This window comes from Diadema antillarum, unplaced genomic scaffold (assembly GCF_040938485.1).
Source record: "Diadema antillarum isolate AM-2024a unplaced genomic scaffold, OU_Dant_1.0 seq00000373_RagTag, whole genome shotgun sequence".
NCBI lineage: Eukaryota > Metazoa > Echinodermata > Echinoidea > Diadematoida > Diadematidae > Diadema > Diadema antillarum.
Window position 1 is genome coordinate 223,758 of NW_027271373.1, and position 27,128 is coordinate 250,885.

A 27,128-nucleotide genomic window follows, 5' to 3' on the forward strand; every position below is an offset into this window, starting at 1 on the left:
AAATTTAACGATCTAGTGCACACTTTTGGTAGAATATTTAAAAAGTTTTCAATCAAAAAAAAAAGGTACATGTTTGAGCAGGTTGCCCAAAATATATATTTTTTTTTCAAAAATGAAAACCAAATAGGAAAATAGGATATCAAGCTTAAAAAAAAAAAATAAGGGAGGACCATCCAACCAGAAAACAAAACAAAAAACACGGGGGGGGGGGGACACCCCACCCCTATTGCCAGCAATGGACAAGATCACAGCAAATGATCATGATTGTGCTTCTGATAGAGGAGTGGTTTCTGTTGGAGGAACGGCTTCTGTAGGAGGAACGGCTTCTGATAGAGGAGTGGCTTCTGTTGGAGGAACGGCTTCTGTAGGAGGAACGGCTTCTGATAGAGGAGTGGCTTCTGTTATAGGAACGGCTTCTGTTAGAGGAACGGCTTCTGTTAGAGGAGTGTCTCCTGTTGGAGGAACGGCTTCTGTTAGAGGAACGGCTTCTGTTGGAGGAACGGCTTTTGTTTGAGAAACGGATTCTGTAGGAGTAGTAGCAGGAACGGCTTGTGCTCTTCTCCTAGTCATACGTCGGACTGCTCTTCTCCTATTCATACATCGGACGCGAATTAAGTACAATCCCTTCAAGACTGCCTGAGCTAAAAGCGTTGCCAAGCTAACGCCCACCACTGTTGCGGCCGCTATGCCGGGGTAGTTTTCGAAGTCGAGAACATAAGAAACGGAGGCGCTTCCGAGCGGGTCCGTTCCCCCAGCCGCAAAGTAGGTGACGATGGACAGCAGGTAGATAACCAGGAACATGAACGGGTAGACAACGTGTACGAAGCGGACGACGATCAGAGTGAATATGATTTCGATGAGGAAGCTGACGGTGAAAATGAGATTGTACAAGCAGTATAGGTCAAAGTACAGGATCCCCAAGTAGAAAGCAGTTACGATGATGGAAGGAGCGGCGGCGAGGTTAAAGAGAAGCCACTGAATTTGGTATCGAACTTTGTCTGAAAGTACAACGAAAGAAAGCAATAAAGAAAGAAAGAGAGAATAACCGTGATCAAAACAAACGAAAACAAACATGATCAATTACCCAAGGTTATGATCTTATCCTTTGGTATAACGTATGGTGAAAGAGTTGGATATGATTATCATAGCTGCTCTCTCAAAAATTACCTCGATTTGTTCCAACAAACATGACAAATGCATTTCCATTTTTGTGTCGCAGTCAATTCAAGTTATGAGATCTTAAATAAACTATTAAAGCCATGCCCTCAGCAGAAAAAAAAAATGTTAAGTTGCTTGAAAGCGTTGTTGTTTGCTTAGTGGTACATGCGTCTTTCAGTTGCAGCAAGATAATGAGGGTAGTTCTGCATCGGAAACAAGTGAGCTTAAACGACAGAATAAACAGTCAGAAAAAACTTCGTTAAAACACATACATTTTTATAATATCTGTCCCGCTAAAATCATTTGTTACCACTTGTGACTTTTACATAGAATGGCAATGCTTATGGATAAGGGTCCTACGTCTGACTCATGCACTGAATTAAAGTTTAATAATTTCTGTTATTCATTCATGGGTTTTTTTTTTTTTAAGTTAGGCGTAGAGACATTCAGTTTACTAACTACTTTACAATGACGCAGACCTGTATCACATATGCTTACAGACAAAATGAAAAGGCAGTGACAGGATACATATAAATCTAAAAATACATGAACAAAAGAATAACTTCCAAATGACTTAACCACTCTGTAAACTACAGATGTACATCGAATGTACAAAATATGTGAAAGAGGAGACTAAGGGTTTTGACAGCGGAATAATGAAAAGACTGAAAAATGTTTGAGATTTAAAGGCATCAATTAACTATGTTCTGAGGATGGGGAAAATATGAGTTGCATGGTGTCTTTGATATTGGGTGAAATTGAGTTATGTAAAAAAAAATTTTCATTGCAATTGATTGACAAATTGCCCTATATCGAGGTAAATACGCACTGAATTGTTGATCAGTGTTTTAGCAGTAGCCAATGATAACAAATCATGGGCGTACATACTCGGGCAGGATTCGAACCTACGACGTCCCGATCACCGGTGATCAGGAGGTCGTAGGTTCGAATCCTGTTCGAGTATATGTACGCCCAGGATTTTTTGTTATCATGGCTACTTGTAAAACACTAATCAATTCAGTTGCAATGAAAAAAATCTCGACAGAAGAATTTTATGGCTTTGAAAGAAAAAAAAATGTCTAAATAATCGTTATGTGCTATCTTAAATGAATGTAGATGTTAACTTCCTCCCCTAAACCATTTGCACTCCACCTATACAAAAAAACTCTACCTTCAACTATTGAATTCGTCCTGCTCTGCTTGAAGTCCATCACAGCATTAAAACAGACAAGGAAGTGATAACATGCTGCAGTAGTAAGTGTCCAAAAAGGGAGGTAAATGAGAAACTTCGGGCCCAGTGCCTTCGCATCGAATACAACAAGATATATAAAAAACCCGACGAAGCAGGCGGCCACTAGGAATTCGATGTACCTGTAGACAGATCTTGACTGAAAGAGAAAAAGAAATGAACGTAATTGAAACTGCGTCTTAAATTTCAAAGCAACTGTTCAGGTCCCGTTGTACTAAATTCTTGATTATGAAATTTCAAATGAATTCCTTCCTGTGAAATCCAACAAAATTCAATCATGGGGGATTTGACAATTTCTATAGTTCGGTGCTAATTGCTGGTGTTACTGCTATCTCAGCTGCACCAGCGCCGGAGATAATCCATGGGCGTCACCAGGGGGGGTGCGTTGGGTGCGAACGCACCCCCCTTGAGACCCTTAAAAAAAAAAATAAAAAAAAAAAACTTCAGTCTGCGAGCGACCTCAACGCCGGACACTAAATGATTATTATTTTCTATTTATTCATTTTTTTTTTTGATATTTTGCATCGGGGACAAAAACAAAACAAAAAAGAAAAAATCGTGGGCAAAACCAATTCGCACCCTGGTTCTGGCAGCACTGATCTTATACATAATTATCTAATAGTGCAAGTGTATTCTATACAGTGTTGACTATATACATAAATTTTGGACATCCTTCCCATACTTGGTCACTTCGACGCCACCTCGCTGGTCATACCTCCCCCAGTCATGAACATGAACCGACACCTTTGACTACCAGTGGCGGATCCAGGGGGAGGGGCACACCGGGCGTCCCCCCCCCCCCCGCCCCCTCTTAATTTCCAAAGCGAAAAAGTATAGCTACAAACGGCAGTTTTTGGACTGTAAAATGTCAAAATTTTCAAGCTCGCTCGCTGGCATTTAGTCGTAATGCCATTCTCCTGAAGTTGCTGCCAGAAATTGCCGGCAGTTCCACCCGATGCGCCCCCCCCCTTACTGCAAAAAATATAGCTACAAACGGCAGTTTTGGGACTGTAAAATGTCACAATTTTCAAGCTCACTCACTCCGCTCGCTCGCATTTAAATTCTCCTAATATTGCTGCCAGTAATTGCCAGCAGTTGCGCCCGGTGCGCCCCCTCAATTTCGAAAGCAAAAAAAGATATAGCATCAAACGGCAGTTTTGGGACTGTAAAATGTCAAAATTTTCAAGCTCGCTCGCATTTAATCTTTATGCAATTCCCCTGATGTTACTGCCAGTAATCGTCCAGTTGCGCCCGGTGCGCCCCCCCCCCCCTTAATTTCCAAAGCGAAAAAATATGGCTGCGGAGAACGGCAGTTTTTGGACTGTAAAATGTAAAATTTTCAAGCTCGCTCTCTTCGATCGCTCGCATTTAATCTTTATGCAATTCCCCTGATGCTACTGCCAGTAAATGTCTACAGTTGCGCCCGGTGCGCCCCCCCTTAATTTCCGAAGCGAGAAAATATAGCTACAAACGGCAGTTTTTCTACTGTAAAATGTCAAAATTTTTAAGCTCGCTCTCTTCGCTCGCTCGCATTGAATCGTTATGCAATTCACCTGATCATGCTGCCAGTAATTGCCAGCAGTTGCGCCCGGTGGCATGCGCTTCCCCCCCCCCCCCTCCCTTAATTTCCAAAGCGAAAAAATATGGCTAAGAACGGCAGTTTTTGGACTGTAAAATGCAAAATTTTCAAGCTCGCTCTCTTCGCTCGCTCGCATTTAATCTTTATGCAGTTCCCCTGATGTTACTGCCAGTAATTGTCTGCAGTTGCGCCCGGTGCGCCCACCCCCCACCCCTTAATTTCCAAAGCGAAAAATATAGCTACAAACGACAGTTTTTCTACTGTAAAATGTCAAAATTTTCAAGCTCGCTCTCTTCGCTCGCTCGCATTGAATCGATATGCAATTCACCTGATGTTGCTGCCAGTAATTGCCAGCAGTTGCGCCCGGTGCGCCCCCTCCCTTAATTTCCAAGGCGAAAAAATATGGCTAAGAACGGCATTTTTTGGACTGTAAAATGTAAAATTTTCAAGCTCGCTCTCTTCGCTCGCTCGCATTTAATCTTTATGCAATTCCCCTGATGTTACTACCAGTAATTGTCTGCAGTTGCGCCCGGTGCGCCACCCCCCTTAATTTCCAAAGCGAAAATAAATATAGCTACAAACGGCAGTTTTTCTACTGTAAAATGTCAAAATTTTCAAGCTCGCTCGCATTTAATCGTTATGCAATTCCCCTGATGTTGCTGCCAGTAATTGCCAGCAGTTGCGCCCGGTGGCATGCGCTCCACCCCCCTTAATTTCCAAAGCGAAAAAATATGGCTGAGAACGGCAGTTTTTGGACTGTAAAATGTAAAATTTTCAAGCTCGCTCGCATTTAATCGTTATGCAATTCACCTGATGTTGCTGCCAGTAATTGCCAGCATTTCCGCCCGGTGCGCCCCCCCCCCCCCCCCAATTTCCAAAGCGAAAAAATATGGCTAAGAACGGCAGTTTTTGGACTGCAAAATGTAAAATTTTCAAGCTCGCTCTCTTCACTCGCTCGCATTTAATCGTTATGCAATTCACCTGATGTTACTACCAGTAATTGCCGGCAATTCCGCCCGGTGCGCCCCCTCCCTTGATTTCCAAAGCGAAAAAAACATGGCTAAGAACGGCAGCTTTCGGACTGTAAAATGTAAAATTTTCAAGCTCGCTCGCATCGAATCGTTATGCAATTCACCTGATGTTGCTGCCAGTATTGCCAGCAGTTCCGCCCGGTGCGCCCCCTCCCTTTATTTCCGAAGCGAAAAAATATAGCAACAAACGGCAGGGTTGTTTTTTTCACTGTAAAATGTCAAAATATTCAAGCTCGCTCGCATCGCTCGCTCGCATTTAATTGTTAATGCCTTTCTCCTGATGTTGCTGCCAGTAATTGCCGGCAGCTGCGCCCGGTGCGCCCTCCCCCCTTATTTCCAAAGCGAAAAAATATAGCTCCAAATGGTAGTTTTTTTTTTTACTGTAAAAGATGAAATCCTAGCGACGCCGGTGCCCTTTCCCCGCTTGGTTTCCCTCAACAACAGTAAAAGTCTAGGGATTGAGAGCTTCCTATATTCCAAATGTCTGTCCAAAAAAAAAAAAATCTCGTTACATTAGGGTCAAAACGCACCCCCCTCGAAAAAAAGCTGGTGACGCCCCTGTAATCTCAAACTAGAAATCAGTCGGTGTTAACAAATTGACTGCAAAAGTATGACGTAGACACTATTTCCGCTTCGGCAGGTAATGTTTTTGTAAATTACAGTTGTTTTTGTTTTAATGGCGTGTATTACTTAGAATGAAGTAGTTACGCCATAGCGCCATGTTATGCTAATGTTTGGCCCGGTGTAGTCTAGCTTTTGAGAACCATCTGTCTGTGCTATTTTGCTTCCTAGAATGCTAACGCCCTCTAACGACGAAAGAAGTGGTATGTTGCGCTGGATGGTCCCATTCACTGAACTCTATGGTATAGTGGAAGCACAGAACTATAGGTAGAATGATCAAGTGGGGTCTGAAAGGGTAAGCACTATTTGGGCACCCGTCTCGCTTCATCATGAATATTCATCAGGCAGTAAGATACTGTACTAGTAAATGGCAGAACGCTGGATACGTGCCATAGAATGTAAAAACGTATTGCCGGGAAATATAAAAATCTCGAAAAATTGCATCAACGGGGAATGTTAAAACGTCCCGCCGAGAGATGGAAAAATGTTCAGTTTTGCCGGGAAATGTAAAAACGCTGCCGGGAAATGTAAAAATCATGTATTTCCACGGTATTACAGATACACGTAGATGATGAATATTCATGATGAAGCGGGACGGGTGCCCAAATAGTGCTTACCGTCTGAAAGCATAGCCAGCGCACGCGATCTTCGCCATTTTGGTTAGTCTTTTGTAACGTCACGGCTTGCGTGCGCAGAACAGGGTTTGCAGAGTTACAGCATAGCGCAGGCCTACGCTGACTTTTTTTTCTTCTTTTTTACCTCCCCTGTTCATCGCAAGCCGTGACGAAACAGAAGACTAACAAAATGGCGGCATGTAATGTGCGCGCAACTGGCTGTAAAGCTACGCATGGGTTGTGAATGGGCTTGATCATAGAGATGTATACTAATATATATCATATCCCTCATGTAAAGTCTCTTGCCATAGGATTACACAGAGCACGAACATGGTGTAGTTTTACTAGCTAGCCACGAGCAGCTGGATGCGGTGCAATTCTCGCTATCGCCAATGACGTAAAAAGTACCCGGATGTTGATTATGGGATAGTCCGGTAGCAAAGTCACTTCCGTTCGTACGCGCGTGATACGTGACTAATGCTATTTACACACACAACCGACTGTATTCTACGTGTACTTCCGAATTTCTCGACTTGAATTACAGCTTTAATATGATTTGAAATTTCTCCATTCTTAAGAAATCGCTGTTAATACGACTATTGGTTGTTGCTGCGAAGCTGCCATGTGTTGTTCGCACGACAATAAATGAAAAAAATCTGCAGAAATAGGACCCTTACTGGCATGCGAGACGTGACGTGGCCGCGTGGGTGAAGTTTGCGGGTGACTCCACAGCGCAGTACGTGCACGCGCGACTTACTAGTAGTGGTAGTATTATAGTAGCACTAGGTAGTAGGCCTAGTGCCTACGTACATTGTACAGTGTACGTACTTACTTGGAAGAAATTGCTTCGGAGACAGGATAAGTTCGAGATCACTGTTCGTTCCCGATTGTGTTCGCGACATTTCGACAGAGAACAAATAAAAAAAAAAAAAAAAGATGGGCATTCCATGACGATATACTGTATATCCAGGTGGGTGAATATTTTCCACCATATTTTCAGCGTATGCAGAGATGACTGATCTGTGATGTGCACATCGATCGCATGATCAAGCAGTACGCCGTATCGGTATGTGTTATGTACTCCTGTAATTAGCTTATGCGCTGCGTGCAGTGGTGCATGCTAATGCAAGGCCGACCGCCGGCGGGGACTACAGTGTACGAGCAGTGGCGTATCTAGGGAAAACGGCGCCCGGGGCAAGCGCGAAAATTGCGCCCCTAATTTCTGAAAAAGTGTTCAACCCCAACCCCATCCCGGTTCACATAGGGCCTATGCTTTTTCAAGCACTTAAAAGGGGTCTTTTGCGGGTGATTTAAATGTAATAAATTTAAATGAATATTGGCGAGCGAGCGCAGCGAGCGAGCCGAAAAATTTTGTATATTTCGCGTCATCATCACGTTTGGTTCTTATCTTTTCTTCTTTTTTTTTTGGATAAATTGCGGTGAGCGAGCGCAGCGAGCGAGCTGAAAATGTTTGTATTTTAGCTTACAATACATGGAATTCTTGTCATTTTTTGCTTATTTAATCTTACAATTCTAATCAAGATATAGTGACGGCCTTATAAATAACGATTTATACCAACAAACTTAGGACTGGAAAAAATACTCCAAATTAGTACGCACGAGTGAGCCGAAATTCGTATATTTCTGCGCCATCATCACGTTTGGTTCTTATCTTCTTCTTCCTTTTTTGGATACATTTTGGCGAGCGAGCGCAGCGAGCGAGCAGAAAATTTTTGTATTTCAGCTTACAAGACATTGGAATTCTTGTCATTTTTTGCTTATTAAATCTTACAATTCTAAACAAGATATATAAGTGACGGCCTTATAGATAACGATTTATACCAACAAACTGAAGAGTTGAAAAAATATTCCAAATTAGTACGTACGAGTGAGCCGAAATTCGTACATTTCCGTGCCATCATCACGTTTTGTTTTTATCTTCTTTTTTGTTAAATTTTGGCGAGCGAGCGCAGCGAGCGAGCCGAAAATTTCTGTTTTTCAGCTTACAAAACATGGAATTCTTGCCATTTTTTGCTTATTAAATCTTACAATTCTAATCAAGATATAGTGACGGCCTTATAGATAACGATTTATACCAACAAACTGAGGACTGGAAAAAAAATACGCGCGAGTGAGCCGAAATTTGTATATTTCCGCGTCATCATTACGTTTTGTTCTTATGTTGTTTGATTTTTTTGCGCCCCCCCCCCCGTAATGTTCGACACCTTTGGTGCCCTCGTGTGATCCAGTATAGGCGATCGCTTCAGAGCGAAAGAAATAAAATTGCAGCCGCTGCTCCGTGTAACATTTTGCCTTCTAACAATGGCATGTGTGAACACAATATACATTGTCATTTTGTCCGCGTTATCATCCCGTTTTGTTCTTATCTTCTTTTCTATACATTTTGTCGAGCCTAAATTTCAGCTTACAAAACATGGAATTCTTGTGTGAACACAATTAACATTGTCATTTTTTCTTTTTATCTTGTTAGATTTGGTTTTCTTTCCCCCCCCCCCCCCCCCCCCCCCCCGGTCCGGGCGAGGGTTTTTTTTTTCCCCTTCTTCTTCTTCTTCTTCTTTTTTTTTTTCGTTTTTTCGTTTTCGGCGCCCCCAAGGAGTGGCGCCCGGGGCACGTGCCCCCCTTGCCCCCCCCCCCCCCCTAGATACGCCACTGTGTACGAGTATGACAGGCCTGGCCACTCGCTGGCTAGGGCGGCACAGCGGCCTACTGTACTAGTATCCGTGGTCGGCGCTGCGCTATAGGTAAGGTACACGTACGCGCACGCTAGCGTTGTGCAAATTATGCCCCGCGCCGGAAGTGCCCTTGCTACCAAGTGCACTAAATCTTGACGAAAAAGCCACATCCGGGTACTTTTTACGTCACTGGCGATAGCGAGAATTGGTTACTAGCCAGCGTGATATAGTACTTTTGGGAATCCACGATCTGCACCCAATCGTGATCGTGAGATCGATATCTACATTTCTCACTTAAGAATGTGCGCAGTGCGCGTAGTAGCGATACTTTTGAGCGACAGTCTTGTGGCTTGTGGCTAGCTAGCTAAAGCGCTAGCAGCGCGGTGGTGCGCGACAGCATTACAGAAATCTGTGGTGCGATGGCGTGTGTGTGTAACGTTAGTCTGATCAATGCATTCAGCTCAATTGACAAAGTGACTGCTTCAAGTAACGGAGGAATGATCGCAGGAGGACATCATTTCAGGTACGAATTAGGAATAAACTAAAACCGATTTTGAAGATGATTTAGGTAACGAAGCTGCTTTAGGCCTACTTCTAACGTAGTCCTGGACCTCCTCGATCTTTCGGAGTTTTGCACGCTGTTTAGTGTAGCTCGTGTGTAGGAATCAACAACAGCGCAGCGGTGTCGTTCGCTACGCGCTGCACGCACTGCAGCTGCACTGCTACGGCCTAACGTTAGATTTATCGTTCAGGAAACCTGCACACTTTTCCAAAAGGAAACCGTCATTAATCTAGTAAAATGCTCGAGAGGGATATAAAACAAATATCGACTGCTTTCTTTCGGGCCATGGTAAAACTATTTGACCTCGGTGATTTCTCAACAGTGCCATGTCCCTCAACTTCGTCTCGGGACATAGCACTGTTGAGAAATCACTTCGGTGCAAATAGTTTTACCATCTCCCTCTGCAGCAGTCGATATTTGTACACTAGAGCGCGGACTGCGTGTGGCGCGTACGCAGTGTTCATGTGCCGAGATGAAGAGGCCGCGCGCCATCTTTGTCCGGGCAAAAACAAACATCGCGTCCGGGCAGCGCAGTAGTGGTGGACACGTGAATACGTATACACAAGCGCTCAAACACGTATTGGCTTTCAGCAAGATGAGGGGGTCGGAGATGAGAGAAGGAAACAACTCAAAAATTTAAGTTGCCAGCAATCTCTTATTATGAGTGGTAAAGAAAATGAAAATTATACAAAAGTTTACTTTATTCTCCACGAGGTAATACTTTCAAGCCGACCAACACGACCATGGCCCATGCAATACAAAGGGTTTTCTTGGTCTCTAGACAGCCGGGTGCCCCTTGTGATACAGTATACTGCGTCAATTTTTGTATTTTTTTTTTTGCAATTATATTTTTTCTGTATGAGGGGACTGCATTCTATAGTCCTATCTGTGTATACGAGTGTTTCATTGAATTTTTTTTTTCTTTTTGTGGAAATGAAATGAATCATCTTTATAAGTACGTGTAGGCATATTGGTTCCATGACATATCAAGTTCAAGCTCGAAATGCTAATGTTGAAGCTTACGTGAACCCTAACCCAAATCATAACACCTAACCCTCATCCTAATCCTCACCCTGCCTTGAACCAAAAGACCAATCAGACCCATGATGCTAATTCTATTTTCAGAAAGATATATATCAATGCCGGAGCATAATATGTCCTGTCATCAGGCATATATTACGTATTCTAAGCTTTTCCCACACTATCACCTTAGTAAAATTAACTGCTGGTATAGCAAAGGGCGGTGGAACGATTTTTTTTTTCTTTTTTTTCTTTTTTTTTGTGGGGGGGGGGGCTCAAGGGTCAAATAACGCACTTAGAAAAGAGCACTTTTTAAACTTAAAAAGGGGAGGGTTTTTTTTTTTTTGGAAATGGGGCAAATGCCCCCCCCCCCCCCCCTCCTCCCCCGTTCCGCCGACCTTCACGAGTAGCAATAGATCGAGAATGGCTGAGGGAGGGCGGAGTGCCCCCCTGACGAATTTTGCAAGACCTTCTCTTTTCTTTTTTTTCTTTTTTTTGTTGTCTTCAATCAATCTGTTTAACACAAACTACAAATGTAATTTTAGTTACTTGTGAAAGGAAACTCCGCTCCCCTTCTTTTCTCCTGTTTCTACATCCAAAAGCAGCACATGAACCAGGCATTTTGCAACATAGATCCATGCTACTTTAAGAAGAATTTGCGCATTTAAGAACATTTTCGATTTCCAAACTCCGATAGAGACCTTGGCATAGATGATAGCCTACTGCCGTTGCATCCCGTCGTCGATCTCCCTGAATGCTCCGCTAGCGCTATACGTTATCGGTACGGTCGCTAGTCGAAATTTGCCCGGACCAAAATGGCGAACGCCTCCTTCTAGGGCTCACACCCGTAAATACAATGGAATGTCCGAAACCCCTTCACAAATTCGTACCAAAGATACCAAAATAAATGAAGAAAAAAATTAATTAAAAATCAATGATGCAGTTTGGCAAAAAACTGAATAGCTGCAGATATTGAGTATGAATTCCTCTACAAATTGCATTTTGGTTAGAAGATGAAAGCTTTTCTGGTGGAATTTGAGGGGACTATATTTCATTGGGTACGTGCACGGAAAATGGGTGACTTTTTGAGAGACAAGAACTCGTAGTCTGGCTTTTCGTACCCCTGAACAGAATTTGAACTGAATTATCCACCCTGAGAATTTGATGGATGAAAGGGTACATCTAACTTATCCAGGTTAGTGAAGCTGAAACACCTCATTTCTCCCAGCTATTTTACAGAATTTTTTGAAATTTGATTTTTAACACACGTCCCTATGGGGAAATATTTATGGGTGTGAGCCCTATAGAGGATGCATGCAATGCACACAAGTCTATGGGAAGTATTCATCCCATACAAACTCTGCTGGTTTATGTTGATGTATTGTGTCAGATCTCTTCCTCCCTCCCCCCTTCCCCTTCCTACCCCCCCCCCTTCTCTTCTACCCCCCCCCCCGACTCTGTTTGGCTATAATTTGTTTTCTTATTATGTTGATTGTGTTGTTGTGGTATAGATAGATCTTTGTACATAGCAGTCATCAGTATCACACAACTTTGAATGACTGTGTTATTTTAATGTATTTCTTTGTTTGGCTACCACTGGAACAGGTCAAAATTCATAAAGTTAGTCTGTTTGACAAAACAAAGTCTTTTCAAGTATTTTGTAGGCAATAATGTGATGATGACACCCCCATAATCAAAGATTACTGCCTGCATCTAGGTATTCATCTTATGAAGAACTGATCAACACTACATTTTTATTTTTTTTTAAAACCTCAAAGGGTGTGAGTTTCAAAAGTGTTCCTTTGAGAAGCTTTATAACCCTAGAATGTGTAATTTCCCATATGATGTAGGTGCAAATATCATCAAAAACACATTTATGATGTTTAAAAGTCAAATGAGAAATATGACCTACACTATAGGGCTCACACCCGTAAATACAATGGAATGTCCGAAACCCCTTCACAAATTCGTACCAAAGATACCAAAATAAATGAAGAAAAAAATTAATTAAAAATCAATGATGCAGTTTGGCAAAAAACTGAATAGCTGTAGATATTGAGTATGAATTCCTCTACAAATTGCATTTTGGTTAGAAGATGAAAGCTTTTCTGGTGGAATTTGAGGGGACTATATTTCATTGGGTACGTGCACGGAAAATGGGTGACTTTTTGAGTGACAAGAACTCGTAGTCTGGCTTTTCGTACCCCTGAACAGAATTTGAACTGAATTATCCACCCTGAGAATTTGATGGATGAAAGGGTACATCTAACTTATCCAGGTTAGTGAAGCTGAAACACCTCATTTCTCCCAGCTATTTTACAGAATTTTTTGAAATTTGATTTTTAACACACGTCCCTATGGGGAAATATTTATGGGTGTGAGCCCTCTATCGGTCACAGGGATTTTACGGAGTCCGCCCTCTAGTGTTCTTTGTATATATCTCTATGGGCTTGATCAATCTACCTATTTATATCTGTGAGTGGAAGGGGCGCTGTGCGCACTTAGCTCGCACTACACACCGAAAAGCTACTACGCTCGTGTTGCATTGTGGGTACAAGTTTGAAGCCACCGGAAGTGCTGGCCGGTGGCGGCATTTTGTGACTTTGTTATGGGGCACCAATAAGGTACCAAGTGTCACATGGCTATTTCGTTATGAAATTAGAAATTTTGTCTACAAAATGGCATTTTGAAATCAGTCATTTCGTTGGAGAAATGTTCATTTTGTCATAAAACCAGTTGTATGTTAGGACCTGTTAATTTTGTCGACTAAACAGGCGCTGCAGCCCCCCCCCCCCCACACACACACACACACTTTTGGAAGAAAAAAGAAGAAAAGAAAGACAGAAATAAACAAACAAACAAACAAACAAACAAAGGGGGAAAATCGGGGGAAAAAATCACAACACCCATGAATTTGAATATCCAAAGATTCCGCCCTTTACATAAAGTTCCCGTCTAAGCACCGGCGTAGCCCACCCCCCCCCCCCCTCCCCTTAAGATTCTGAATAATTCTGAGTGCACAAGACTGATCACTTACCTTCCAAAGATCAAAAGTTCCCTCATGTATAAGGGGAATATCCCCTTTTAATCAACCCTTTCCTCTCTCGGTTCCCTCCGATCATTTTTTTTCTTGATACTTTCCCAAATATTCCATCAAATATGCGTATACGAGATATCTCAATTTCACCTTTAAAAAGGCAAAAGCTCCCTCGTACGGGAAGGGTGGGGATAGTACTCTCCCACGCTTTATCCCTATTTGCCTCCCCCCGCCCTGTGCATACAAATACACTGGTTACATTTCGAGTTTTCCAAATAAAAAATATGCCACAAAATGTGTTCACCAAAACGTTTAACTCCAATCAGAAAATACAGAATGTCCCTCATGTAGGCGGGAGAATAGAGCTTATCCCCTCCCATATTATCCTGCTATGTCTCGTTCCACAGACTTGCACTTCTCTAATTGACAAATTTTCAGATATTCCAACAGAAGTCAAAATATTATGCAACTTCAAAAAATTAATAGTTCTCTTAGAAATGAGTTTCTCTAAAACTTTGGACAACGATGATGATGACAAAATTGGACGATAATTACTGACTTCAGATTTGTCACCCTTCTTAAATAATGGAATTACTTTGGCCAGTTTCATCTTATCAGGAAACACACCATTAGAAATTGATATATTAAAAATATGAACAAGTGGATCAGCAACTGAAGATATAACACCTTTAAGAATACAAGTATCTATATCATCATAACCAGAACTCCTCTTGTTCTTAAAGGAAGATAAAATATCCATAACCTCATGCCTATTAGTTGGAGTAAAAGTAAACAGAATTGAGATTACGCTGACCTAAATATTCAGTAAAATGCGGATGCTCTGACACAGGAATATTTTGAGCGTAATTTTCACCTATCTTTGAAAAATAAGAATCGAAAACATGTGCAATGTAAACAGGGTCACTGATGATTTCATCATTCAACTTGATATTATCAATAGCTGAATGTTTACTCGAAACATTCATAGTTTGCTTTAAAACATTCCAAGTGTTTTTCATATCAAACTTATATCTTTGCAATTGCTTAAAATAATATTTTTTTCGGAACGTAAAATCATAGTTAGAGTATTTTTATATGAAGTGTATTTATGTTTTGATCGCTCATTTTTTTTCAAATTTGTATCTCTAATATAATCGATTTTTCCTGTTAATCGACCGAAGAATTGATTTTGAAATTTACGGTAACCTAGGTGTCTTTATATAATCTGATTTCTTTTCTTTTTTTTGCTTTGGAATTACATTATCCAAGTAAAAATTAAATGTTTCCATGAAATAATGAAAAGACGAATTGATGTCATCACTTTCAAATACTCTTGACCAGTCAGCATTTTTGAGAACCGCATCAAGACTAGTTAACTTTTCAGACGAAACTCTACGACTTAATAAAAAAAGATTGAAAAGAATTAACATTAACAACAGAGGTTTTAAGAGCAAATGAGTCATAATTGGATAATGATCAGTCATATCTGAAAGAATTATATAAGAATCAGTAAGGGGTAGGGTGTTAGAAAACAAATTATCAATAAGGGTATAAACAGAGTGATCTGTGACACGTGTAGGTTTCGAAATAAGCGGAAGAAAAGAGGAGGACAAAAATGTCTGAAGAAACTCGTGTGCGATAGTATCATTTTCCGACTTAAGTAAGTCAATATTAAAATCGCCGAGGAAGAAACAATCCTTGTTTTTGAAAACAGGGGATTTTACCAAATCAGAAAGGTAAGTTTAAAAATCCTTGATATTGGAGTTGATATATATTGACCTACATCATAATATGTGAAAATTGCACATTGAAGGGGTGGAAAGCTGCTCAAAGGGACACTTTAGAAAAATGAAATTAATGATGCACATTGGGGTGTTTCAAAAATAAATCTTGCAGTTTTGATATGGTATCTCAAAAACGGCGGTAATAATGCAGCATGGGCTTTCTTTTTGAAGGGTATACTTTTTCTCAACGCCAGCAAAATGTTATATACTAGACGTAAATAATCATAGCTGAATGATACGTAGCTCAAAAATCAAAATGATGGTAACAACAGTGAGTATAGATAGATTGACCTATTTCCTAACACCAGCCTCTCGGGATCTTCAAAGTTGTCATTTTGAATCCGGTGTTGGCAAGTGTTAGTTGCTGTTTGCGAGACCCACATTCACGTCAATGGATGCACGATGCAATACATGCATAAATGCCATGCTCCCGCGTGGAATGTATACAAACATACTATATGGCCCCATTCATCTGAGCCTTGAAATAAAATTCAGATTGTTATAGTTTGTAGAAGGAGTGATATTTGTGGCACTTCTATCCCTCTTCCTCAATATGTGTCTAGAACTGAGCAGTCATGACTAGGGCCTACTTGGGATTGCTTTCATACTTGACTTGAATCAAGGGCCATTACGGTCCATTCAGAGCGATACTAACGCCAAGGTCATGTGAAGACAACATGAGCGTTTTACATTTTATTTACTGTGATCACATTGATCCGCCTGTCGGTGTTGGAGCTCAATTTAAAGCAGCTGTGTGGAAGACAATACTAGCACCAGTGATAATAAAAACAAATAAAGGTGTTGTTTTTATTAACACTAGAAAGTTTAAATTCCTGATTCAAAGAAACAGTACTTCCGTAATCAGGCTGACTCTAACAAAGTGCTAAGTAATTGAAATGAAGCTATCATAGTTGTGTCCACCTATATTTCATTGAAAACGAGAAATGAATCGAATAACCCCTTACTTTTTCAGGTGAAACGTTATGAGCTCATTTTATAACGTCATGTAATTTGACGAAAAGATTTATAGACAGATTATGCGTTTGGTTAAAAAAAAAAATACAGCAAGTATCCACAATAACCCACTTTTACCAACAACGAGCCCTTACTACCGCTTACCAACATCAATGCATGACTCTGACTTTTTTTTTGTCTTTTTTTTTTTGAAGAACGGTAGCGCCGAAGTTCTTCACCAGCAATAGCAACAAGAATACTGGTTGTACCTTTTTTATTCATTTTTTTTTGCGATGATTGTGATGATGATTGTTCTACTGACAGTAGTAATATCACAACTACTACTATTACCGCAGTACATGGTAATTATGACAACAGGAATGAGTTAACAAAAAAAATGATGATAACAATAACAACAATAACAATAATGACAGTAATAATTATAATTATGACAATAACACCAGTAATCATTATCAGAATGATCGCAATGATGATCAAGGAAACAACAAAATCGAAATAACACCAGCGATTGCCTTTTCACTTCCAATCTCACTGCTAATTATTTCAACGCGTTCAGTGAGGATTTTATAAGGTGCACATAAATTGGCATTCAATAGCCAAATGTGTCAAAATAGGCAGTCCAATAGGCAAATACTTTCCAATTACCTAAGTCTCGCATTATTGTAAAGTTTAAAAATCAGCTAGTTTCGTATGTTTTATTTGTTTTTTGAATCTGCTTTGGTAAAACTTAAGTAGTACAGGAAACGTAAAGATTTTTGAAACTGACTCTCTTCCTTTAGTCTTACTGAAAAAAAAAACCCGAAGATTATGAAACGAAAATTTTCCCCTTCTTCAACTTCAAAGTAGAACATGGAACAGAATTAATGATTGTGATATATGTAATCATAATTATGCGAATGCCGTTTACAGCAGTTTAGGCACTTAGACTTGTCAACTGAGACAGTGCGGTGTGTTACTCTCTAAAAAAAATCGAGTGAAAATTTTCACTCTAAAAAGAGTGAATACAAAAAAGAGTGAATTTCGAGTGAAATTGGAGTGAATTTTGAGTGAAAATGCTCATTTTCACTCATTTTGGAGTGACGTCAGGGATCACTCGAAGATTTTGGAGTGATCCCTGACGTCACTCCAAAATGAGTGAAAATGAGCATTTTCACTCAAAATTCACTCCAATTTCACTCGAAATTCACTCTTTTTTGTATTCACTCTTTTTAGAGTGAAAATTTTCACTCGATTTTTTTTTTAGAGAGTACTAAATCGTTCTGAACATTGAACATTTCACAAAAGCTACCATTGTCTTCACTATGCTATTGTTTGCACCAGTTTGCTTCAGTATCATCAAAGGCACACAACTCTCTAAACTTGAAATAGGAGATAACACATTTGTAGTTTGAAAGGTACTTATCAACCATTGCTTTAATATTTCGCTAAAAAAATAAAAACCGTGACTTTTGACATTCTTTCAAATTTTGTGCTAAAAAAAGGCATTTTTCGGCAAAAACGCGCTTGACATCCGGCCGTACGCTAAACTTGAATATTTTTGCAAGACTTTCAGCTGGAAAACTAAGCATTAACAAATTTTGCCGTCCAAAGAAAAAAAAAATCGTCTTGGCTGGCCTACTATGAGATTTTCATTGTTTAAACAACGAAAACAAAAACTCTTCGTCTGTATGAGGAGGGATGTCAGTCTAAACACCCCCCCCCCATACTCACTGTGGACACGTCTTTGAGTCGTCTGCAACAAAGTTTGAAGTCCGTCCATTGTACAGAATACCACTTTCTGCTCTCATCTTCACTATCAATTGTTCTCTGCACGTTCGCTGGTGATTTCCCTGAAAATGGACAACAGGAATAGCTGTTTTATTTAATCATATTGCTGTAAAGCGCGTGATACTCGTATTTTGTTTTAAATCTATTGCACAGTCTGTCACGAAACCACTACGCAGACATGGGAGAACTAACTTATTAACACAATGTCGATCGTACAAATAAGACTATTCGAAGGGCCGAGAACGTTACAAACATCTTATTTCATTCGATTAGATTACTGTTTTTTTATGAAGAAAAAACAAAACGAACAATCAAATGAATAAACACAGAAAGATAAAACGACACCTCTTTGCGATACGTAGTCCTGATCGCGTTTTTGACGAAACTTTCGAACAAGGGCAAATAGGATGAAAGCAGCAGCTGGTATACCAATACTTAGTCCAACGATGAGACCGACATTATTACGTTTTCCTGAAACTGGATAAAGACACAGCAAAATCGCGTTATTCAGTCATTGCATGAGTAAGAAGGCGTAAAACAGTATCCTGATCATTTTACAGCATCATCACATTTTGTATAGTGCCAAGAATGTTGTTGACTACACGGGTAAAACCGTTATGGTCTTTGCCTTTACTCAGCAAAATTCATTACGCTTTTTAAACGTGTGTTAGTTATACCAAAATAGACTTTTATATGATTGTGTGGTCAAGCATTTACATTACTCAAAACTGCCTACTCGGATTAGACTTCCCAGTGACAAAGCAGATGCAAAATATTTGTTGAAGTACTGTTTATACTTTTTTGTTGTGCATAATTTTTGGCAGTGATGACAGAAGCTATGCTATGTCTGATTATTCAAAACCACAAAAAATGACAATTTTCACAAACCTGATATAGGCAGAAGAGTGATTTCTGCTGTCGACGTTCCATTCACCGCGTCACCGGTAGCTATGCATACGAAGGTTTGCTCTGTCCCGTGATTGGCAGAGACATTGATTTTCTCGAACCTCTCGTATGTGTCGTCAGATAGTGTTGTCTGTAGCGAAGCCATGGATTGTAGTCTCTCCCCAGACTCATCAGTCCACATCATAGAAATGTCAGGCTTGAATCCACTCACGACACACGCAAGTGTAATGGAAGTAGCGTTGGATGGGGCTTGGTACATACATCGGTTTTGACTGGACTGACTCCTATTCACGCATTCCTCGATTATATGGCTTGATGCCATCGCTACGGAAACAATAAATTCATAAGATGGCACACAGTTAATATTAATACTAAAACTATATATATATATGTATATATATATATATATATATATATATATATGTGTGTGTGTGTGTGTGTGTGTGTGTGCGTGTGTGACCGTGCACCTCAAAACGAACATAAAGTCGCACACACTAATTTTGCGTGAGGACTGAAAATAAGTGAAATGGGTCAACCGAGCCGAACTTGACTTTTTCATATTTTCTGAAAGAGCGGGTCTTCTTTTACATTATGCTAAAATTTGGTATCATAAAACGGGCAGGAAAGTGTGTTCTTTTAGCAGTTTATCTCGAAAATTTTTGGTAGAATAGTGTGATTAGGTGTGTCTTTAGAATCCCTTTTTCATTTCTGAAAAACCTTGTCCACACTCTTCACTTTCAACTCTAATAACTTTCGAAAGGATAGTGCTACTGCTTTGAAAGTTGGCATTAATTATGGACAAAATGTGTTAATGAGGCATCTTTAATTTCAGTTTAATCAGATAATCCCTTCATTGTTGTTACTCTGGTGGTTTACTTCCTGTTTTTTGTCCCATTCATCGCACAGCCAGCACGGTTTGGTAAAGATTAAGCGCATGAATAGACACTGTACTTCAGAGCCTCTTTTCTCAGTTCACACTTTTCCTGAGTTTGTGCTTTCTTTCCAATATTTAGATAGGTTAGGAGAGCCATTTGATTTGAGTTATACATCATTTTAAAGCTTAAAGTCTGCTCTTTCAGAATATGGTCTTAACTAAAAATTCATATTTGGCGACTTTTTGTTTGTTTTGAGGTGTAGGGTCACATATAATCTATACAGTCTTATTAAAAAGAAAAGGGTAAATCAACATTTAAAAGGGGCGAGGAGTGACAGCGTTTTTAAAATGTTGTATTCACCCTTTAATCCAGCTGAATCCAACAGTTAGATGTGCTAGATACAGCAAGAAAGGGGGTGGATACATTTTTAAAACGCTGACACTCCTCGCCCCTTTTAAAACGCTGATTTACCTTTTTCTTTTTAAGAGTGCATAATATATATATGTATATATATATATATATATATATATATATATTGTAACCAATGAAGAATTGGTAGATTAGTGTATTAGTAAGAAAACGGTGAAAATTAGTCAAATATTGAGAGTTCCGTGGTCGAATATATAATCGATCGATTATTTTAACAATCGATCATGAATCGATCAGTTTCAAGGAAACTGACGTTTATGGATTGTTTTGTTAGGAATTTTAGAGGGGTAATAATTGTTGGAGATGCGATTATGTTCAGTAATAATTTTTCATATAATTATTGCTTTGTTATCTTATCATTTCCGTATGATGAGGAAGGTTAATAAGCGTTAGTATGTGAGGAAAATGTCAGTAAAGTAAAATGCGTAACTGTTTCGGAAATATAGCGGTTGGAGAATAATAAGAGGTTGAATATGTATCCAATAGAGCTGGGTGGGCCTGGATATAGGCCGATAGAGCTGGGTGGGCCTGGATACAGGCCAAAGTGTGGATGAGTAGTGTTAATAAAGCGTTGATTGAAGTGGATACTACTGCCTGGACCGTTTCATTTGAAGTCTGCTGCAGTATAACACAAGTATTGGTGAGTAGTGCAGTGCAATTACGGAACTGATGAAATGATATGCGAGTGAACTGGTATTGGTATCTGCGATTGGATGAGCTGCACTGGTATTGGTATCTGCGATTGGATGAGCTGCTCTGGTACTGGTATCTTCGTTGGATGAATTGTGACTGGTAGTATTCTGGTAGTAAGCAAGTAATGGGAATATACTGGTAGTAAGTAACCCAGCAATATGGTAGATTTCAACGCCGTTCTCCACGCCTGGTTGTATATTTCAACCAAACGGACCCCAGCCTAGCTCGGACCATCCTGACCCTTCTCCAGCTAGTTGCCGGGGCCGGTGGCACACAGCGTATAACAACATATACACTAGCGACACAAGGAGAGAAGGCTACACGTGGTGTCAGGAGTGGGATTGGCAGTAGACAGGGCAGCGCAACATGCATCACTCAGCAAGGACTGCTGGCTTGCGTCAGCAAACTCCAGCGGAAATTTGGTGGCAGCTAGAACAGGAGCTGGCAGACGTCGAAGCGATGATGACAGATCTTCGTGCAGCACTCGGAAGAACTCCAGCTCCGTCGCAGGGACCCGCTACCACCAGCTACCCCAGCTCAGGAACGATGAGTTCAGGAAGGGCAGGAATTAGCAGCAGCACACCACTAGACCAGGATGGCTTCACCACAGCACCGAATGATGCAGCAGAGTCATCCGGAAGTAAAGCTCCTCCTGCTAGTTTTGCAAGGCGATCTGGTGGAAGCGTTGAGATTCCTCATTCGTTCCCCAGTAGTTTTGCAACACCTGAAAGCAGACCAGTCAACGATGGATACAGCAGGTATCGCAATCAACCAGTTACAGCGCAACGGCTTGGTGTCGGCATGATGACTGGAAGTCAGCAATGGCAGAGTGGTCCTACATGTGAAGGTAGGATGGCAGGCGGCCCCAGCAGGATCCAGCAGACCAGTTGGGAGACACCAGCAACGGGCAACCAGCCAGCACCAGTAAATGAAGTTCTGGTAGGTGGTGGAGGTAATTCATCAGCAGCGCCATCAGCAATGGGTACACCGTGGCGAAGACCAGAACTGTGGGACGAAGGCAGTTACCAGCGCAGATATAGAGGTGGAGATAAGCTGCGGATGACTCCCGATAGATTCGACGGCAGGGGGCCGATTCTTGACTATTTGAGTCATTTTGAGGCCTGCGCAGGGGTGAACGGATGGTCCGAAGATGAAGCACTGCAGTATTTGGCTGCCAGCATGCGAGGCCCAGCTGTAAAGGTCCTTGTTCAACAGACAGGAAGGAGGTTAACGTACAGCGAGCTGGTAAATAGGCTTAAGCAACGGTTCGGCCCAGCAGGCAAATCCGAGGTCTTCTTGGCTGAGCTGCGGACCAGGAGGAGGAAACCAAAGGAGACTCTGCAGGAGTTGGGGCAGGGTATTCGGGAGCTGACTGCATTAGCCTACCAAGAATTTGACGAGGCGGGGCAAGATCGCTTAGCAAGAGGCCACTTCATGGACGCGGTCGTAAGAGCAGAGATACGAGAAGGTCTTTTCCGCGCCCAGCCCCGCACACTTGACGAGGCGATCGAAGCAGCATTGAGTACAGAGGCTTTCCTGAGGATGGAGACGGAGAGAAGCGATGGCCGGTCGCAGCGGTATAGCAGAGCACTGGCGACTGATGATGTAGAGCAGAAGAGCCCTGCAACCAAGGAGAAAGACGGCGCTATGAGGCGAATGATGAAAGCAGTGGAAGAGCTGATTTCCAGAGTGGAATCTTCTCCACCAACACGATCGAGAACGAACGCGACATCACAATTTGCAAGGGTACCAGCATCATCACTGCCTGGGGACCAGAGCAACAATTGTTTCAATTGCGGCCAAGCTGGCCATTGGAAACGAGATTGCCCACGTCTAGTGAAGCAACCACTTAGAAGTATGCCAGCAAGCATCGATGCAGACAGAAGGATAATTAACTTCGCCACATTTTTCGAACACACTAATGTCTTATTCTTTTCCAGTAGAACACTTAAGATCCAGGATTTATATCATTTTAATATCGGGTCATTTATGTATCAATTAAACTCAGGTGGTCTCCCTAATGTGTTTTCTTCGATGTTTGTCAAAAATACTGAAGTTCATTCTTACCCTACTAGACAAAAAGATTCTTTTCATCTTTCTCCTGTACGAACCGTATGTGCTTTAAAAACAATAACCACTACAGGACCTAAATTTTGGAATGAGTTGGATAGAGAAATAATCCAATCTCAGTCTCTTTATTCATTTAAACATAAACTTAAACTAGTTTTTCTGAATTCATATCTATAGCTATTCTTCAATCCTCCTCGATATTCTCTGTTCATACTTCACATTACTGACATTATCGATTATGTAACATGTGCCTCGCTCGTGATTTCTGTATTATCTCCTGAACTTCCTTTGTACACATTTGGTATCTCTGCTATTGTACACTGCATCTGACTTGTACCTCGCTCGGGTGATCACGCAACACTCAAGAAGTCTGTGCCGCGGACATTGTTTTCATTGTTTTCTTTTTTCTTTTTCTTTTTACTTTTTGGCGTTTATATTTCTCCAATTCAGAAATTGTCATTCCTTTAATTACATACCCAAGTAAGAAATAATCTCACATTGTTGAAATGTGGAATATGGAACAATAAAAAACAAAACAAAAAACAAAGGAGGTGCTACCACTGCAATCAAGTTGGCCATGGTTGGAGGCACTGCCCCCAAGCATCAAATATCGAGCAGATACCAGCACGCAGTCAGCCAGAGTGGGGACCAGCTCCACTTCGTAGCGATGTTGGTGGCGTGCAACAAAGGACACCAGAACAACCACAGCCAGCACCCCAGGCTGAACAAGCAGAGCAAGCACGGCCAGTTGGCAATAGCAGATATCACGGTCTTCATGTTGAGTCTAAGATCAACGGTCAGCCCATCACATTCCTAATTGATACCGGTTCATCGCAGACGTATGTGTCCAATGCGATCTTCAGCAAGATTGCAGATGCAAGGAAGCCGGTATTGCAGCGAGCAACTCGTACAGTGCGCCAAGCAGACGGTTCTCCACTCGAGACCAGTGGTAAAACACTGGCTGAAATCCAGATGGGACATTTGCTGTTCGTGTTTGAGGTGACGGTGGCCAATCTTCACAATGAGGGTATCATCGGGTTGGACTTCTTGATGCAAACACAGTCGGTGCTGGATTGCCGCAAACTGGAGCTGCAGCTGCCATGGGAGACGATCCAATGCAAAGATCATCGGGGTCAGCCTTTCTGCCGCAGAATCATAGCAAGCGAGACCAGTTCAGTACCCCCAGGACACGAGGCAATATTGAAAGGCATGGTGGCAGGTGGAAGGCCACAACCAATCGCAGGAGTTGGCCTGCTGGAAGCTCCTACCAACCAGGCTGAGACCCTCAGTAAGGGCTTGCTGATAGCAAGGGCTGTCGTTGAGGCGGATGCTGAGGTACTCCCTATCAGAGTTTACAACCCCACAAAGGAAGAGAGAGTGGTGAAGCAGGGCACTATGGTGGCGTGTCTGACTCAGCTCCAAAACGCTGAACAGGTCGAGGTAATTCCACGTGACGTGAACGGTGGTGATGGCATGCCATCACATGTGGTAGAGCTGTACGAGCGAAGCATTGAAGAGGTCCCAGAGCAGTACCACACGCAAGTAGCAGAGCTGCTGGAAGATTTTGCAGATGTCTTCTCACATGGACCAACAGATCTGGGCAGAACTGACCTAGTCCAGCACAGCATTGATACTGGTGATGCAAGACCAGTGCGACAAGCACCAAGACGATATCCAGCAGAGCAGAGGGCGGAGATTGATAGACAGATAGATCAGCTACTATCTCAGGGGCTGATTGAGCAAGTAAGCAGTCCTTGGTCTTCCAACGTGGTCTTGGTCACAAAGAAGGATGGGAGCAAAAGGATGTGCATAGACTACCGCCAACTGAATGTTGCAACACTGAAAGACGCTTATCCGCTGCCCAGAATAGATGACACACTGGATGCACTCAGCGGGGCAAAGTGGTTCTCAACCCTCGATCTTGCCAGTGGGTATTGGCAAGTGCAGCTTGACGAGCAGGCTAAGCAGAAATCAGCCTTCATCGCTAATGGTGGGTTGTATGCCTGGCGCGTTATGCCCTTCGGGCTATGTAATGCGCCAGCCACCTTCGAACGTCTGATGGATAGAGTGATGGCAGGCCTTACCTGGGAAATGTTGCTTGTGTACTTGGACGACGTGATTGTCTTTGGCAAGACAGTGGAAGATGAGCTGTCACGACTTCGAGTGGTTTTCCAGCGACTCCGTGAGGCCGGCTTGAAGCTTAAGCCGTCGAAGTGCTCGCTATTTCACACCAGCGTTAGGTACCTGGGGCATATCGTGTCGAAGGATGGAGTGACAACAGATCCAGACAAGACATCCGCCATTCAACAATGGCCAACACCGAGGACCACCAAGGAAGTGAGGAGCTTTGTGGGGCTGGTATCGTACTACCGCAGGTTTGTTGCAGGCTTCGCCTCCATCGCCAAACCACTCCACCAGCTAATGGAGAAAAATCACAAGTTCCTCTGGACGAAAGAATGCCAAGAGGCATTCGATGAGCTGAAGGGGAGATTATCATCGCCTCCTATCCTGGCCTATCCACGCCCAGATGGCAGTTATATCCTCGATACTGATGCCAGCGACGTTGGTGTTGGGGCCGTGCTCTCCCAAGTCCAAGATGGTGCTGAGAGGGTGGTGGCATATGCAAGCCGCACACTGAGGAGAGCGGAGAGAAATTACTGCGTGACGAGGAAGGAGCTCCTAGCAGTGGTGGTCTCTCTGAAGCAGTTTCGTCAGTACCTATATGGCCGTCATGTGGTGATACGGACAGATCATGGCTCGCTGCAATGGCTTGTCAGATTCAAGGACCCCAGGGGTCAGCTGGCAAGGTGGTTGGAGTTGATCTCGGAATATGATTTTGAGATCCGTCATAGGCAGGGGCGAAGTCATGGCAATGCAGACGGGTTGTCACGCCGACCGTGTAGACAATGCGGTTGTGATGAGGAGATACCAGCAGACCAAGCCAGGGTACTGGTAGAGCAAGAAGCAGATGAGGCTCCCGATATCGGCAGTTTACAGGAACAAGACGAGGACATCAATCCGGTTCGTGCCGCTAAACTGGCAGCTGAGCGACCGTCTGATGAAAAAGCAGCATCATGGTCTGCCAAGGCAAGACAGCTCTTGGATCACTGGGAAGCGCTGGAGGTTAGCAGCGGGGTCCTTGTCCGTCGCTGGGAGGCAGCAGATGGTAGCACTGTGAGGAGGCAGATTATCCTACCAAGAGTCCTTGTGAGAGATGTGATTCGGGCAGTTCACGCTTCTATGACTGGTGGCCATTTTGGTATGGGCAAGTCGCTAGCTCGTGCTCGGCTACGATACTACTGGATTGGGATGGCAGCAGATTTCCGGTCTGCTCTGCGTGAATGTGACATCTGTGCAAGGAGAAAGGGTGTTGGTAGAACACCGCGTGCCCCACTGCAACAGAGAACCAGCGGCTTCCCAATGGAAAGAGAGGTGCTGATGCCAGGCGATGTCGCTGAACCAGATGATGCTGACCACCAGGAGGAGGTCTGCACAGATTATGCAGATAATCTCCGTACAAGGATGAGACGAGCACATCACCGTGCACGAGCTAGATTGGGGCTGGCCTGCAGAAAACAGAAGCGGTTTTACGATCAGAGGGCCCATGTCGCAGCATACAATGTTGGGCAGTATGCGTGGCTCCGGAGAAAGATGCGGAAGAAGGGCTGCAGTCCCAAGTTGCAGACGAAATGGTTGGGGCCATACTTGATCGTCACGAAATTATCAGATGTTACGCTACGGCTGCAGCTTTCACCAAGGACCAAGCCGCTGGTGGTTCATGTGGACCGCCTGAAGCCATATACAGGGGTGCAGAGGCCAGTGTGGGAGTTCATACCGAAACAAGTAGAGGAGGCTGTACCAGAACCGGCTACAGATGACGAGGAGTCTGATGGAGGTTCAGATGCCCACCCAAATCAAGTTGATGAGGCTGTATCAACAGAGCTGGCGTTGGAAGGTGATGAGCCTGGAAGAGATTCCAGCTATGAACCGCACCCATACCCGAGACGGAACAGACGTCCCCCCAGATACTTCTAGGCATGCACATATCGGCATGTCGAACTCTCA

The 27,128-nt window shown here is 42.5% G+C and overlaps 1 protein-coding gene across 1 annotated transcript in view; it reads right to left on the reverse strand.

Moving 5' to 3' along the window:
- Nucleotides 1-258: 258 nt before the first annotated feature.
- LOC139731447 (uncharacterized) overlaps nucleotides 259-27,128 on the reverse strand; it is a 47,237-nt gene continuing 20,367 nt past the window's right edge. The window contains exons 2-5 of the mRNA XM_071642331.1: nucleotides 18,979-19,320; nucleotides 18,436-18,561; nucleotides 18,034-18,152; nucleotides 259-998 (exon numbers count right to left, since the gene is read on the reverse strand). Coding sequence (XP_071498432.1) covers nucleotides 259-998; nucleotides 18,034-18,082 — 789 coding nt within the window. The 5' untranslated portion in view covers nucleotides 18,083-18,152; nucleotides 18,436-18,561; nucleotides 18,979-19,320. The remainder of the gene's footprint in view (nucleotides 999-18,033; nucleotides 18,153-18,435; nucleotides 18,562-18,978; nucleotides 19,321-27,128) is intronic.